This window comes from Callorhinchus milii, unplaced genomic scaffold (genome assembly GCF_018977255.1).
Source record: "Callorhinchus milii isolate IMCB2004 unplaced genomic scaffold, IMCB_Cmil_1.0 Scaffold12, whole genome shotgun sequence".
NCBI lineage: Eukaryota > Metazoa > Chordata > Chondrichthyes > Chimaeriformes > Callorhinchidae > Callorhinchus > Callorhinchus milii.
Genome location: NW_024704753.1, coordinates 6,705,523 through 6,720,961, shown reverse-complemented (window position 1 = coordinate 6,720,961; position 15,439 = coordinate 6,705,523). Strand labels below are relative to the sequence as shown.

At 36.1% G+C, this 15,439-nt stretch overlaps 1 protein-coding gene across 1 annotated transcript in view; it reads right to left on the bottom strand.

Annotated features, from left to right (window-relative positions):
* The window catches only part of adamts9 (ADAM metallopeptidase with thrombospondin type 1 motif, 9), a 129,779-nt gene that overhangs the window by 67,149 nt on the left and 47,191 nt on the right, over positions 1 to 15,439 (bottom strand). The window contains exons 27-28 of the mRNA XM_007895184.2: positions 14,983 to 15,144; positions 14,251 to 14,427 (exon numbers count right to left, since the gene is read on the bottom strand). Of these exons, the coding sequence (XP_007893375.2) occupies positions 14,251 to 14,427; positions 14,983 to 15,144 (339 nt within the window). The remainder of the gene's footprint in view (positions 1 to 14,250; positions 14,428 to 14,982; positions 15,145 to 15,439) is intronic.

The following is a 15,439-nucleotide window of genomic DNA, read 5'->3' as shown; positions in this document are numbered from 1 at the left end:
ACTTATTAACAGTGTTTTGTTTTATTTTAGTTTGGAATGGAGTACAAAGAAGATTTCAAGTAACTTATAGTATACAATATTGCACCACCAGACTCTAAAGCAAAGGAGATGACATGTAAAACTGTTCGATTTACTGTTGAGGTACAAAATGATAAGCTATGGAGGCGTAGAAGCTAAACCACCAAATTATTCATAGTGTATGGAATAAATTATTGTAGTAATTGTGGATAGCAGCAGCACATGGAAACAAGGTGAACAAATTCTTTATCTAACAGATTGCAATGAGCTTTATGGGCTTAGTGCTTGGGATGCAAGGACAAATTGCATAATCAAATAACCCTTCCTCCTAAGATGGTTTATAAATACAAATGTACATTTCAACAAAAAATAATTTTGGCTATTCAAAGTCCAAAGTGTAAAGCCTTTTTTTCTGATTATGAAGAGCTGGACTTTAATAGATCTTAATAGATCAATGTTTTAATTTTGGGATCAATTTCAGTCATCTTTAAAAAGATACATTTGCAAACTAAATAAGTACCTGTGTTGTGATGCTCCCTGCTTGAAATATGCAATACATATTTTCAAAGGAATACCATTACATATGACTTGAAGCCCATTTGAACAATAGTGAAAAATATTCTTCTAAAATCTGCTAACTTAAAATGCAGATTGGACATGTATAGTTTCTCCATGTGCTATTGGAAGTAGTGTGACATCACCATCTGGCATTTTATAGATTGGGAGAATTTTTCCCAATTTTCCAGATTACTCCAAAAGAATAATTTATGAAAACTTTGGACAAAATCTACATAATAGAGAAATCAGGCTTGGGATTGAATTATCAGCTTTAATACCAAAAATAGAAGAGAATTTAACACTGAATCTGTGAATATCAGCATAATCTCTAAACCAATGGCCCAGCTAGTATCTTATTAGAAAAGAAAGAACCATAGACCTAATGAAGAATACCAGTGTAACTTCAAATCATTACCAATCCTCAACAGTACATCACGATATCACAAGATTTGCCCAGAGAAAGAAGGCTCTTCAGCCCAACAGATCTGATCCTCGCAGAATACTACCTTGTCATACTCCCATCACGGTATTAAGTAGTTACTTAAACAAGTCCATGTCAGACAAAATTTCAGAAGCCACTGATACCAAATTCCATAGAGAGTAGTAGGTGCAAATAAATCACATCATTCTGCAACTGTAAAATGTGTCCCATAAATTAAATATCAAAAGTAGAAAAGTCACTTCTCTGTAACTCACTTTTTCACCCCCAGGTACAATTATATGAACATAAAAGAAACTGACAGAAACATCAAGGTTAAATAGCAGAAACCAATTCAAATATTTTTTCAATTAAAATATTTCTAAAAGTAGTTCAAATGCAAAATTAAGATTATAGTTTTTCCAACCACATCAATGCTCCTATTTACCATGCTTCTATGGCTGCATTAACTTTGGATTTACTGCAGTCAATTATAAATGAAGTTTTATACTTAAACATATTTATGATTAAATAATTGAGTAGTCCAGTAGGCTGCCTTTACATTGTTTATCACAGAGAAAATCAAAGCCTTGAGTCAAGATCGCCAGGATGGATAAAGGACCTCCGGCACTTTTAATCTAATCCTTTCAGAATTTCTGTTGCCAAAATGGAAATCAATCACATTAACTTCAGTATCACAAAACAACTTTCTTCCAATCAATAACCAGGCAAATTGGTGAAAATCCAGTGCTTGAAATTGGAGGTGAAGAACTGCTTCCACCTACAGGTAATTTGTCTATTTTGAAGGCTTTAAGTTCAGGATCCATCTATTTCTAAGTGGCTTTCTTCCCACGTCCACAAGGAGATGTATGTCATGAGGGTAAGTGATGGAGGAGACAACTGCTTGCAGGGCGGATTGTGCTACAAAACTGAACCACCAGAATCAAGGACACACCATATGCAAGAAAAATATACTTGCAAATTGGGATCATTCTAAAAGAAGGTTCAGTTGGAGACCAGACACTCTGGAACTGCCACGAAGTACAGAATTATAAATTTAATAACTCACAATCTATTCAACAGAGTTTTTTTNGACAAAATGAGAGGCCTGATCTCTCCTTCTGAAATACTGATATGCTTTATTAAAGATAATTAGGCTTATTCCTGTGCGTTTTGGAACAATGTGCCTATAAAGTCATCCTGCAAAGGATCTCTAAAGAATTTCCCTGTTTATTGTGATGTCCTGCTCCAATAAGTAAAATACGATTTGGACAACCCAGCAAGCACACTGTGTAGAGACAAGAGGTCTTAGGCGCCAACCAAAACTGCAGGTAAAGATCTTGGAAACTCACACGAGTTCAATGTTCAGTGGAACAATGGGAAGTACTCAATATTAGTAACCTTTTCTATTCATGAGGATTATTATTATTATTATATTAATAATAATCCTTACATTTGATATAGCGCTTTTCACGTCTTCTAGACGTCTCAAAGCGCTTCACAGAATAGACTGTAAAGTGAATTGACTGCATATGTTTGTGGGCAAAACACAGCAGCCAATTGTGCACAGCAGTGTCCCACAAAGTCGCGGATGAAGTGACCGATTTATTATTTTTTTGAGCGATTAATATCAGGCATGTGGAGTAAGGAAACTTGCCCAAGGTTTCACCCTGCCGGGAATCGAGTGCTCTAACCACTGAGCTACAGGACTCCACTTTCTATTATATAGAAACTGAACATCCTTTGTGTCTGTGGCTTTAAGTCTAAAGATACAAGTGTCCTTCAGTTCTACTGCAAGGATATTTAGCCTGTGTGAAAGGGATAATCACCAAATTGAACCTCTTTCCTTTTGAGAAGTTGGATGGAACCAACTGTTATGCAATAACCACCTGATATGAATGCTAATATGGTAGCGCAAGATGCAAACACCCTCTCATGCTCTCTGTCTATCTCTCACTCTCTCTCTTTCGTTGTCTCCTCTTCAGAAGGAAACTCCTCCATTGTCCATGTATGAACTGCTAAGTTCTTGATTCTGAAAGTGATTATAAAGTGCACAATTTTTGGAACTGTGGGAGCCCCTCCAGCAGTGCAAGGGATATTGTAGATGTACAACAACAACTTGCACTTATACAGCGCCCTCCATTAAGGATAGCGTCTCAGAGCGCTTGGGCCATAAACTGGGCCAATAGAAAAGTGCAGCCGTAATTATTCCACAGAATCCACTAGAGACGCATGCAGACCCCCACCCTCCCACCACCACCCGGTTACAAACCTGTACAAACACAATGAGCTCGGGGCCCCTGGCCCTTGTGCTGCTGTCAGCTGTTTACTCAACGTCGCTACTGTGGGTTAGGTGGCTCTGGACGCCCATGCGCGCTGCGAGCAGGAAACAGGCTTCACTCACTCTGAGGCCCCGCTGCTGTGATTGTCTGTGTGTCTCTCTCTCCTCTGTATGTGAGTGTGCGTCTCTCTCCTCTATATGTATGCAGGTATGTGGCTGTGAATGTGTGCCTTTGAGTGTCTATGATAATAATCCCTCAATAAAAAAAAATAATTTGGTCACTCAATCCACGAATGTTTGTGGGTCACTGCTGTGCGCAATTGGCTGCTGCGTTTCACCCACAAATATACAGTCAATTCACTTCACAGGCTATTCTGTGAAGCGCTTTGAGACTTCTAGAAGACGTGAAAAGCCCTATATCAAATGCAAAGATTATTATTATGAGTGTGTGTTTCTGTGTCTGTGAGTGTGTGTGTTTCTCTCTCCTCCTGTGAGTATATGGCTGTGTGTGTGAGAGACTCTCTCTGTGTGAGTGTGTGTCTCTCTGTGTGTGTCTGTGTGTGGTGGCAGTCCTGAGAAGCAGGAGGTGGTGATCTCCTGGAGGCCTCCAGTCAAACTGATTCCGCCCCCTACCCCCACCCCCCATCCGTGGACCAACCAGAATTGTTAAAGAAAGCATTAATATTTGTTTTTGAAACAATCTAATATGGGTTATAGTTTCATGTTTAGTTTTTATCAATAAAGTGAAAAAATGTAGGTTGGCAGTAAAATGTACCTCTCAATCGCACCAATCTACTCCCTGCAAGTTTTGTCAAAATTTCACTGCAATTTTTGTCTAATATTTCCGCAATTTTCTATTGAGCCCACCCATAAGACACAAACGTTTCTCAGCAGCCTCAAAATAGATCTTAACCAGTGAGTTTGGAGCTGCCGTCGTATTAATGCTGAGTGGAAAGGTGAAACTATACTTGGCACTTCTTATTGGATTTTTTTTGCCAGCTATTATAATAAAAACAAGTTCACACCTATGAGTCTCATCCATAGCCTAAGAATTCAAGTGCTGAAATTATCTCCTTTATTCTTCGCTGAAATCTATTGAAGTGCACTAATGTTCTTTATGAATATTGTGCTCAGAGTTACGACAAATCAGTTTAGAGGGTTAACAACTCATAATCATATACCCTCAATGTGCAACTCAGAATTTTGTTAGATTTGCTGGTAATCGCTCTAAATATTATAATAATAATAATCCTTGCATTTGATATAGAGCTTTTCATGTCTTCTCGACGTCTTAAAGCACTTCACAGAATAGATTGTAAAGTGAATTGACTGTATATTTGTGGACGAAACGCAGCAGCCAATTGCGCACAGCAGTGTCCTACAAACAGTCACGGGTTGAAAATGACCAATTTATTATTATTTTTTTTTGGAGGGATTATTATTTGGCGTATGGAGTAAGGAAACTTGCCCAAGGTTTTGCCCTGGTTGGAATTGAACCCAAGTGTCTCGCTTGCAAGGCGAGTGCTCTAACCACTGACCTACAGGACTCCACAATGGATACTTTCAATGAATAACTCCCCAAAATAGTGATAAGACACCTGTACATTATGCACACACACACACACAAACACACTAAACATTTATTGGACTAATGGGCATAAACTTATATTTTTCACATTAAAGTTAATTCACAAATTGTGAACTTATTTTAGTTTGTCCAGATCAGCTTGAATGTGATCCACCACCCCCAAACACCAGATACACAGCTTGCTGTCTGCCACCTTGTAACATTCCTCTCCACCACACACTTACGAATTGTATTCAAAGGGAGAGAGGGTGCGATTTCCTATGGGATTTCCAAGTGTAAGTGGGATGCACGGAACTCTCAGCTTGGTTTGGATACTCTTAATCATGGTGATAGGCTCAATGTTATTATTACTACATAAATAGAAGGACTATTTCTTTGAAGAAACATCCAACTATTGAAGGACAGCCAACACCAAATAATAATAGTGATTCATACAATTTAGATGATCTAACATCAGATCAAACTATTTTTATGGGAAATCTAACATGATGAGAAGAATCAATTTCTCCGGCTAAAAGACAAATCACATTTTAGATCACTCACTTTACAAGATTCTCCAGTTTACAGAAATAACTCCTTACATATTAGAGCCTAGTTCCCAGGTTTGGAAATCTGAATAAAGGTGAGTAAAAGCTGTTGGAATCGTTTATATGCTCCTTTCCAAGGGACACAATGAGCAGAAGTTCTGAAGATGTAACTGAAGATATGAGAACATATCCACGTTGGTACTTTTTACAATCAAGGACAGAAATGCAGAACAGGAACAGCTTTAAGAATTGAGTCCCAGTCACCAACATACAAACAAAATTGATGTAGCAATGTATAGTATTTTTCAGAATTTAGGTTTACCAATTAACATCATGGATTTCTTTGCTCAAACACTTGTGGCACAAGTTCAAACATTTAAAGTGTTTGAATGTTTTGGCATGAAACCTCTACTGCCAATGTGACATTCCTTTGCTTTTGTTTTGTAGGTCTATTTTATTTTTTTGCTATTCCTAGCCAATCACACCCATTTATTTTCTTCTGGGTGATGAAAGTTGATCTACATTTAGATGAAAAAAACTCTCTACAACTGAAAGGCTTCTTTCTGGCTTGCAACAACATACATCTCTTTGGCTTGCTGTTAGGTAACGAAATCTGTTATAAAAAATTGATGATCTGTCCATCTCTAAAATTCCATTTCTTTCAAAAGGTGTCCATCAGAAATATCATGCGCTGAATTGAATATACAAACTTAAGTTATAATCTTGAGTATGTTATTACCTATTTTCTGAAAGAACGCAATATAGAACCATAAAAGTGTTTGACACAGTAGGAGATCATTTGATCCAATTTACCGTGTCAATGTTTACTCCTTCAATGAAGACATCTTATTCCTGATTCCATGTTTTTCCCCATATCCTGTACTAACCTTCTTCCACAAATGTCCACCTAATTTTGTTTAAGAGGTTCCTAATTGATTCTGCTCCACCTCCACGCCCTCACCCCCCTCCCCAACATACAATACAAAATTACATTTGTATAGTACTTTTCACGTCGGGAGGACATCCCAACTTACACTTTACAATATATTCTGTGAAGCGCTTTGCCACGTCTTAACGATATGATAAGGCGGTATATCAAATTCATGGATTATTATTGTTATTATATATCCTGTGAACAACCCCCTCCCCCACCACCAAATCATTCTATACTCACAACCCTCTGAGAGAGAATTGTTTTCCCCAACTTGCCCTTTTTGCACTTCTAATTTTTAATTAATGTCCTTGAATTATCTATTGTCAGAAAAAGTTATCACTATTGATCCTTTAAACCCTTTAAATTATCTTAAAACACTTCCATCATATCTCTTTTAGTGGATGACACAGCAATATTGCTCAAGATTGTCCAATAAAATTGACACCTCTCCTAATACATTCTCTAACAATATGGCTGAAGAGCTTTATAAATTTGATTAATACGGACACAAAATACTACACAATAGCATAATTGAAAATGTATATCCACTTTTATTAGTTGTTAAACTACAAAGAAAATTGAACATTAATATATTTTTTTACCAAGCAGTCAATAGTATACACTATCTAATCAGTACAAAATGCCGCTGAATATGTTAAGAGAACAGTCACTTGGTGTTTGCCACAAAGTTCTGAAAGGACGGACAGCAAGACAATTCTTAGTAACGTCAATTATTTAATAAGAACTGCTTAGCATACTATTCACAACTGTTTTTTTTAAAAAACAATCAGAAAGAAACTGTGTGATTGCTTGTTAGTTCTTCCATCTAATAACAAGATATGGCATACATTGACAGCAGTTCAATAAAGGAAAATGAATTATATAGCTGAGACCCATCACAAACCAATTAGTCTTTCACAATAATGGAAGGGAGTATAGGGCAAGGGCTTCTAATTGTGAAATTAGATAGTAGCTTTGTTATAGTTCAACATGTTCAATGTACCTTCCTTGCAGTCTTCAGATAGTAGTGGGTAAGTGTACTGTAACAGTCAAGATTCTCAAGAAATGTACAATACTCTATGTGTTTATGGGGTCCCTTCATCAAAGTATATCCAGGAAGTGTAAATGTAACCAGTATAGGGATGGAGAGGAAGATACCCCATTTGTTGTGGTCTTCTTAGAAGATCAAACGGCATTTATGCATGACTAGTAGTTCAAAGTTTTGGCCTGAATGTAGAAAGAAGCCACAATCATTGTTGCAGCTAGCACTTCCTTAGGCTCTCAAATGGTTTATTATCCTCATTAAAACTCCAAAATCAATGCCACCCAAATCCCTTGGAAAGCATGTTTGTCACCATGAATTAGGAAATAAAGTGAGGCTTTTAAAAAACTAGTAAAACTATATTATGATGAGGATCTTTGCAACCAACATTTGTCTAAATGTTTAGATCTCCTGCATAATATATCACAAACCAGCATAGGCACTGCATTCATTCCATCAATAGGAGTAAATGCACTCTAAGACCCTCTAAACAAATGAGGGTAAAACGCGAGATTCTTTATCAGAATGGGATAATAACTGATGAAGTGAAAACTGAAATTTGGGCACTATTCCTTCAGTTTAGATCTAAAGTATGATGATGAGGATCTTTGTAGCCTACAAGTCAATTATCTAAATGTTAAATGATTAATTTAATGTCATGTACACATGACTAACATTCCAAATAGGGTGCTCTTCAGAAACAAGTGCAGAAGCCCCATTCCCAACCACTTTATAAGAACATGAGACATAAAGGACAAGAAGTGTATTTGGTCCATAAAGGCATTTCTTCCACGGATCACAAAGTGAAACAAATATCAAAAGAGGCAAGAGGCACTTTATGAGGAGATTCTACCTGGGACAACATCAGATAAATGTCACTTCAAGATACCAACATAACAGTGGTTTGGAATGCTTATATCAAAACCATGTTATCCTGAATCTCTACAGTTTAGATTGAAATATGTCCAGATTGGCACAAGTGCACTCAACTCTGCTGTGTTTTCAAGACAGATAGGGATAAATACGTCAGTGATGGGGGAAAAAACCCTGAAGATTGCCATCTATAGGGGCATCCTGATGGTGATGCATGATTGAGTCTAATTTTAGACTTACCTTACTGATGGTATCTGTAGTCTATCTCCATTTGAATAATGACTATCACGCCTTAAGATAAGTAATCTACTTTTAAAATGTTCATTGTTAAGCTCTCTTCATTATTAATTATATTGTAATTTGATAGTTTTAAATGCGTCCCAAGGGATGATTTTTAATTATGATTTTTAATTCCTTCTCAGCGTTAAACAAACATGCACTGAAATAGCCATTTAAATCAGCACATAATTTATCAATCTTGTCCATTTTCTTGTTGTTATTTTATAATAGATATATTACACACATACGTTCACTTACACACACACAGTATATAAACAATTGAATAGTTAAACAGTCTCACTGACAAACATTGTAAGGACACAAGATTGAAAACTACTTTCAAGATACCAACAATGTAGCAGTAAGACAATGCATAAAATTATCGAGAATATCTCAATATCAGCTCAGAAAGTCAGACATTAATTGCTTGTGTAGCAAACTAAAAAAAATCTAAATACCATTTTTGAGATTCATGTAAATTAAATATTCTGTTAATTTAATTGAGAAATATATAAATATTTAGGGAAGAAACTAATGGAACAAATTGAACTACTAAATGAATAGGTACAAATAAATCATTTATACAATTCCCCCAAAACAAAAAGACAGAATCACATAACTAAACGTAGCATTCTCCTTTGTTAATAATAATGATGATGCACCATTTAAAATATTATCGAAATATAAATTTTTGAGTAAAAAGGAGTATTTCACTGAGCCAACAGTTGACAGATAATTTTAAATGAGGTATCTTAAAAGTAAATAATATGGTTCGATTTTGTATTAAAATAGCTGGAAGTAATACTGTGATAAAAATCACCAAATTCATCCATAGAAAGTCTAAGCAATGCAAACTAACTGCTAACACATGTTTATTGAAAGTAGATGATAACGTTTGACATTTTGTCAAAATTATGATGATAAGCAACCAATATTGTTCAACTTTGGGTTTCAGACTTCTAAAGTCGAGGACGCATTGTCCAACCTGAATCCATAAGTCATGGCTTCCATAAATCTACATCCAAAATATTATTCATATGTGAAAAAACTTACCCAGGAACAAGAGTTGAATGGCTGATAAATATTTTCAGCAACACAACCAAGGTGTTCATTTGCATTGCATGAGCCAATTATTTTAAAAACAATTCTGACAGAAAAATGATCAAAAGCCTTTTCTTAAGCATAAGGTTTCAAGACGAAAAAGGTGCAGCTAATTTAATTGAACCAATTCCCTTGCAGATGTCCTAAACTATATGCACGTGGTGTTGAGAAGACATTGTAAAATCTTTAACCACCAGAGGGGACACTAATGATCCAGGCACCCACAGTTTACCATTATACTTAGCATAATTGTGTTCCAAATCTACTCTATGGTATGAAAACTCAAGTTTTATTCTCTCTGCCTGTTCATGTGGACATTAAACCTCCCATGGTGTTTCTCCCAGTGTCCTAGTCAACTAAATTGGTCATTCATGTCATGACTTCGCTTTTACGGGATGTTGCTGTTTGCAAATTGGCTGCCGGGTTCGCAAATAATAAAACTAATCTTTTGGGGACTTAGAAAATGCTTTATTCGAATGTTTTCCCATTAAACTCTCCTCTCCTCAAAATAGAGACTCGGGTAGTGGTGTGGTTCCATGAACACTAGCAACCCTCTGCTACCTCATCTAAGTGCCCATTCTTGCTGCATAAGGTTGTACAGCTCAGTGCATTTGCATCACAGTTAAGCTTGATCCTGTCCACAGTCAACATCTATACACACACACACTTGGGACTTTCTCCAGAATCATTGTATAGCAATTGAGAGCTGGAATATTGCTTGTTAAGTCAACCCTTAGCAGGGATCAGATATGGAACCATCCTGACATACACAGCTCAGTAAGACACAATCAAAAGTATTTATGCACTGATTTTTTTTAAAACAATATGGTTAATGTTGCAGTGAATTTGTTCTCAACTGCTGCATAAATTAACCAATATAATAGTTTACAGTTTTTGCCCAAAACTGATCATTTTATCTAATAATTGGGTAGAATTTTGCCCTGAATCAGTAACTGTCTAATAGATGCTTTTTGAAACTTTTAAAACAGTATCTGCTGTGTATATATATATATATTCAATATCCCTGCAAAATTATGTATTAGAGAAAGAACATTCAAAATAATCACAAGATTTTAAGGCCTCTAATTAGACAGAAAATAAAAAAACACTGGAGGAAGGAAGAAAACACTTTCAGATATGGAAGATCGTAATTCAAACCTTTAGAATATATTTTTCAGTAAAAAAAGTACTGAACACTTACTTTTTTACAAAAAGTAACTCCACTATGTACTGTATCAACAATAAATCAGAAATTTGGTTTTAGTTTTGAGTCAAAGGACTTCAATGTGGCACATGCTGAGAACAAAACCACATTGATTTGATTCAGGATGCTCTGGCTAAGAAGAAATCAAACTCGACTCCAGTAGAAAACCATTATGTTATGGAAGGATTTATCCCCTGTCCAGCACCACATAGTTTTACCCACAGAATTCTCAAGCTTTTCTTCCTATTATTCAATGAATTCACAACTTCTGTTAAAATGGATAGCAGTCCTTTTAAATACTTCATCGGGGTGTTTCTCTGTGGTGCTTGGACATTTTATTCTTAAGTGCTTTACAACACAACAGACCTACATTTAGATTTTCACATTGACTTAGCACGTTGACTTTCAGCTTATATCTCGAGTGTGTATATACACAAGATGCGAATTACATTTGTTCTGTGGAAACTCATTTACATAATGTATTCACATACTAGACTGGGTCCATAATACTTTTTGCTACAACAACAACAATTTGTATTTATATAGCTCTTTCACAGTTTTTTTAGTAGACAGGTCTCGAAATCTCTGAACGTACAACTCTGACAGCTGTAAGAAGACATCGTAATGGATTGTTAATAAGTACTAATTTACATTTCTAGCTCTGAGTAGGCAAAACTGTAAATACCATGTAAATATAAGCACATTTTAACACTGTGGCCTCGAACAGCAACAGATGTGCTCCCATATGTAATTCTTCACTTGCCACAATGGACACAGCTCTTCCTGTTACAAGCATAAGACCTACGATGATAAATATATTTATATTGTGCAATTTCTTTTTACATCTAATCATCGAGTCTCACAACTAAAAATTTAAACCAGGTCTATGGGATTATTCTCAAAATATATTTATTGGCCTGGGAGGCATTTTTCAGATAGCTTCCAGCTGCCCGGACAAAAGTAAAAGCCCTTCATGTAAAGCAACAAAGTAGTCGTAAGCAACATACGTTATATAGAAGCAAGTACAAATTACTATGCATACTTGCTAGTTAAGTGGTAAATATGGAACCAGCATAATTTGTTTGCATCTTATGAAATATATATTCAATAGCTAGATAACAGACATACTCTAGTTGTACAAAATACAGCAGCTTTTTTAAAAAAAGTAAAACAAATCACAGGTTTAGCATCCATAAACTTACACATAAATGAGTTGCTCACTTGCTTTGGAGTATGTTAAAATGTTATTGTTTCTCTGGGAAATGCTGGACAAGAAATGTAAATCATTTGCGCTCACCATCAAAGTTACACTGTAAAAATCTCAAAAAGCATAGTTTTATTTTAGGTTTAATGTAAACCTGTCAACTGTACATTTTTTTTACATTATTTAAGAAAACAGTATATAGAAGATACATTTCTGTGGATGTTGGCAACTTAGCACCAGAATTCTCCCACAACTATCTCTTCTACTAAGAATATACCACAACAAATAACTTGTACTGTATCATAAATATTTACACATTTTAAAACGTGAGCAAATGCTTCATTAATAAATTAAGCCCTTTTGCAATATGTACATTACTTTTAAGTGTTATAAATGCTTAAATTGCCAGGGTATTTAACATAAAAAACATATCATCCAAAACAAATATTGTTGATAATACTTCTAACCCACATACTTAAACTGTGAACAGAGTAAACAAAAACTAGAAATGTAAGTAATTCTATCGCTTTCCCCTCCCCCAACAACTGTCAAGAGAGAGCAATGTGGAAAAAGCAGTCAAAATGATGCAAGAACAAAAATACACAAATACTCCTGCAAACCAATAGGTTCTACATTTTCAAAAGAATAGTACATTTATTTTCCACAAAATGGTATGATTTTAGCACCTCTGTGTGATCAATTAATCAATCATTATACTAATGGTATCCGTTTTGATTCTTTCGATATCTCGCAAATTTCGCATCTCACACAAATGAGATTTCCCACCCTGTTAAATTTTCTGAGCAAAAAAATTAGGCATCCTATAAAATCAAGCCAGGCATGCATTTGGTTAGAATGTAATGACATTCTTAAAACGAACTGAGCTCAATGATCACAGCTTGGATAGGGACAGAATCCATGTCACCTGATATTGAAAGGAACCAAAGACAACATTTTCCACTGTACATAGCAATATGCATGAGCACATCGACTACAGATGCAGGCTTCTTTTGTTTTGACTTATGCTTTACCTGGGTGGGCAGGTAATGCACACAGCTAACATTAACTAGGCAAACGCTAACTCTGCGCCTAATTAGCCTCCAAACCTGAGAGATTAGTTCTATAATGCATACCTAGGCTAAATCTACAGACAGAAGGAAGGGAAATCGTCAAGCAAATTAGCACGTGCATGTGGAACTTTTATTCTTGTATTCACTTACCTGCTATGGGTAATCACATCCCATCACATTATAATGTCTAACATTTGAATTATCCCATAAATAGTACTGCACACTATGCCAAAATTAGAAATCCTGCAAACAATCAGGACTAACAATTCTGTTCTCAATGTATATCCAAAATCATGCCCAAAAAGTCTGATTAAAGAAAGTCCCTTATTATTACATTTGTTGTTTGTAAGATAATGAGGTGATATGTTGGTGTTCAAGTACTGAAAGTTTGTAGACAAATGGTTAAAGTTGCCAAACCTTTTGAACATGCATGTCTGCCTTTGAAAAGAACCTAGAAAACGATAGGGAAATCCCTTGAAAAATGAGGTGACTACCCAAATGTTTTACGGAACAGATAGGGATGCCATCCCTTCTTACAGACATTAAAACTGGACCTGGAACACAGTGAAGGACAAGAGGAAGACAGTTTAAAGTTGCTGAGGTGATGAATCACTTCTTGCAGTCACACTGACAGTCTGTATGTGACTTGTGGTGAGCAGGAATCTAACCCTTGATGAGAGGAAGATGGTTCAAAATTCAAAGGGTGTATTTTTAAATTAACCATCTGGTAACCAGCTCATGGACAAAAAGACCATCTCAACCCCCTCCTGCCCTATGTCTCCAGTGGAGTGAGCGGGGTGGGGGGGGGCCGGGAGGGTGGGGAACGGAGAGGGAGGGGTTAGCGTTAAAACGTTAAAAGGTCCACTAACTAGTGCGAACCTGGATTTGCAGAATGACAGGGAGACATAAGGTCCCCTTCATAAAAAGAGTGCTTTTGCACCAACTAACTGTGACTTGAGGTACAGAGCTGTGTATTGAATAATACTGGCCTTCATAAAATGAACAGCAGCATGGATTCAGTTAGAAAATAAAATATGTTAATTCACAAAAGTGAACATTTTACAAAATTATACCCTGGCATTAAGCAGAATTGATATAAACTGAACATCCAGAAACTGATGGGCTAAGTTATATAAATAGAATGTTATCGTACCGAGCTCCATTGACCTCTGTGCCAGTCAACATCCGCAGAGCAAGCTCGAGTATTGCATTGCTCCCGGTCAGGTGGTTTGTCAAGTATTTCACAGTTCTGGTCATTTAGCCTCTGTCCATTCGGAAGCTGACAAATAACTAGCCTTGTTCTTGCTCCACCACCGCACATCTGGGTGCACTATAGATTTAACACCGAAAAAAGAATGAGTTTAGAAAATTTTATAACTTAAAAAACAAGAGGGCTTATTTTTTTAAAAATCTCGCCAAAAACACCAAAACATATCCATTATGGAAATATCAGCAAGGTAAAACATAGTTCCTGATGTTGAAGAATCAGTTATGGTTTTGTACAACAATTTTGGCCATTTAAAACATTTTGAAAATTAATGCACTTTGTTGGGATTCATAAATTGAAAATGTTATAACTTTATCAAAGGAAACAAGATGTTAACATGCCAAAATCCTGATTTAAGTATACATTGTTTTCCTTCTTTGTGCAAGGTCAATTGAATACTCTGCCACCATATGACGAAAAATACCTTTAAAAGCTTGGTTACATTATTATTATGCAAATAGATGGTGTCAATTACAGAAATGAACTCATTGTATATACATGTACAACTTGCTGCACAAAAATATCCACACTCTGACCTAGCATTAGATATCCAGTTTGTAATGAAATGTGACCCGTTAAGTAAGGAGTAATCAAACTTTTAAAAAAAAGGTACGCTACCTCTCCCCAGCTGCCATAGACCCACTGAGGACAAGGGCCAGATTCACAAGATCTCATTTCAACTGGGCGAGTCTGTTCAGCACAGTTATTCGCATCATAACCATCCCTATCTTGGCAAACCACAACACGCCTTTGAAAGCCACCAGCGCATGTACTGGAACACTGCAAGAGAAACCCAGAGATTGAACTGTTGTTAAAATGTAGTCAAACCAGTCAAAATACAATTGGCCCTTTGTAAGACTGTTCTTGTGTATCTTATAACAGAGCTTACAGCAAGTGATGTTATTAGATATTTTGTGTGGTTGGTTTATTCTTGAAGGAACCATAAATGATACAGATGAGGTGAGGAGCAGATGATGCAGACCATAGTGGGTATTTTTAATAAGCATGAGGAAACAAATTCATATAAAATCTTAAATGTTTTGTGTGAAATAGTTATGAAATGGAAATGTGCTCC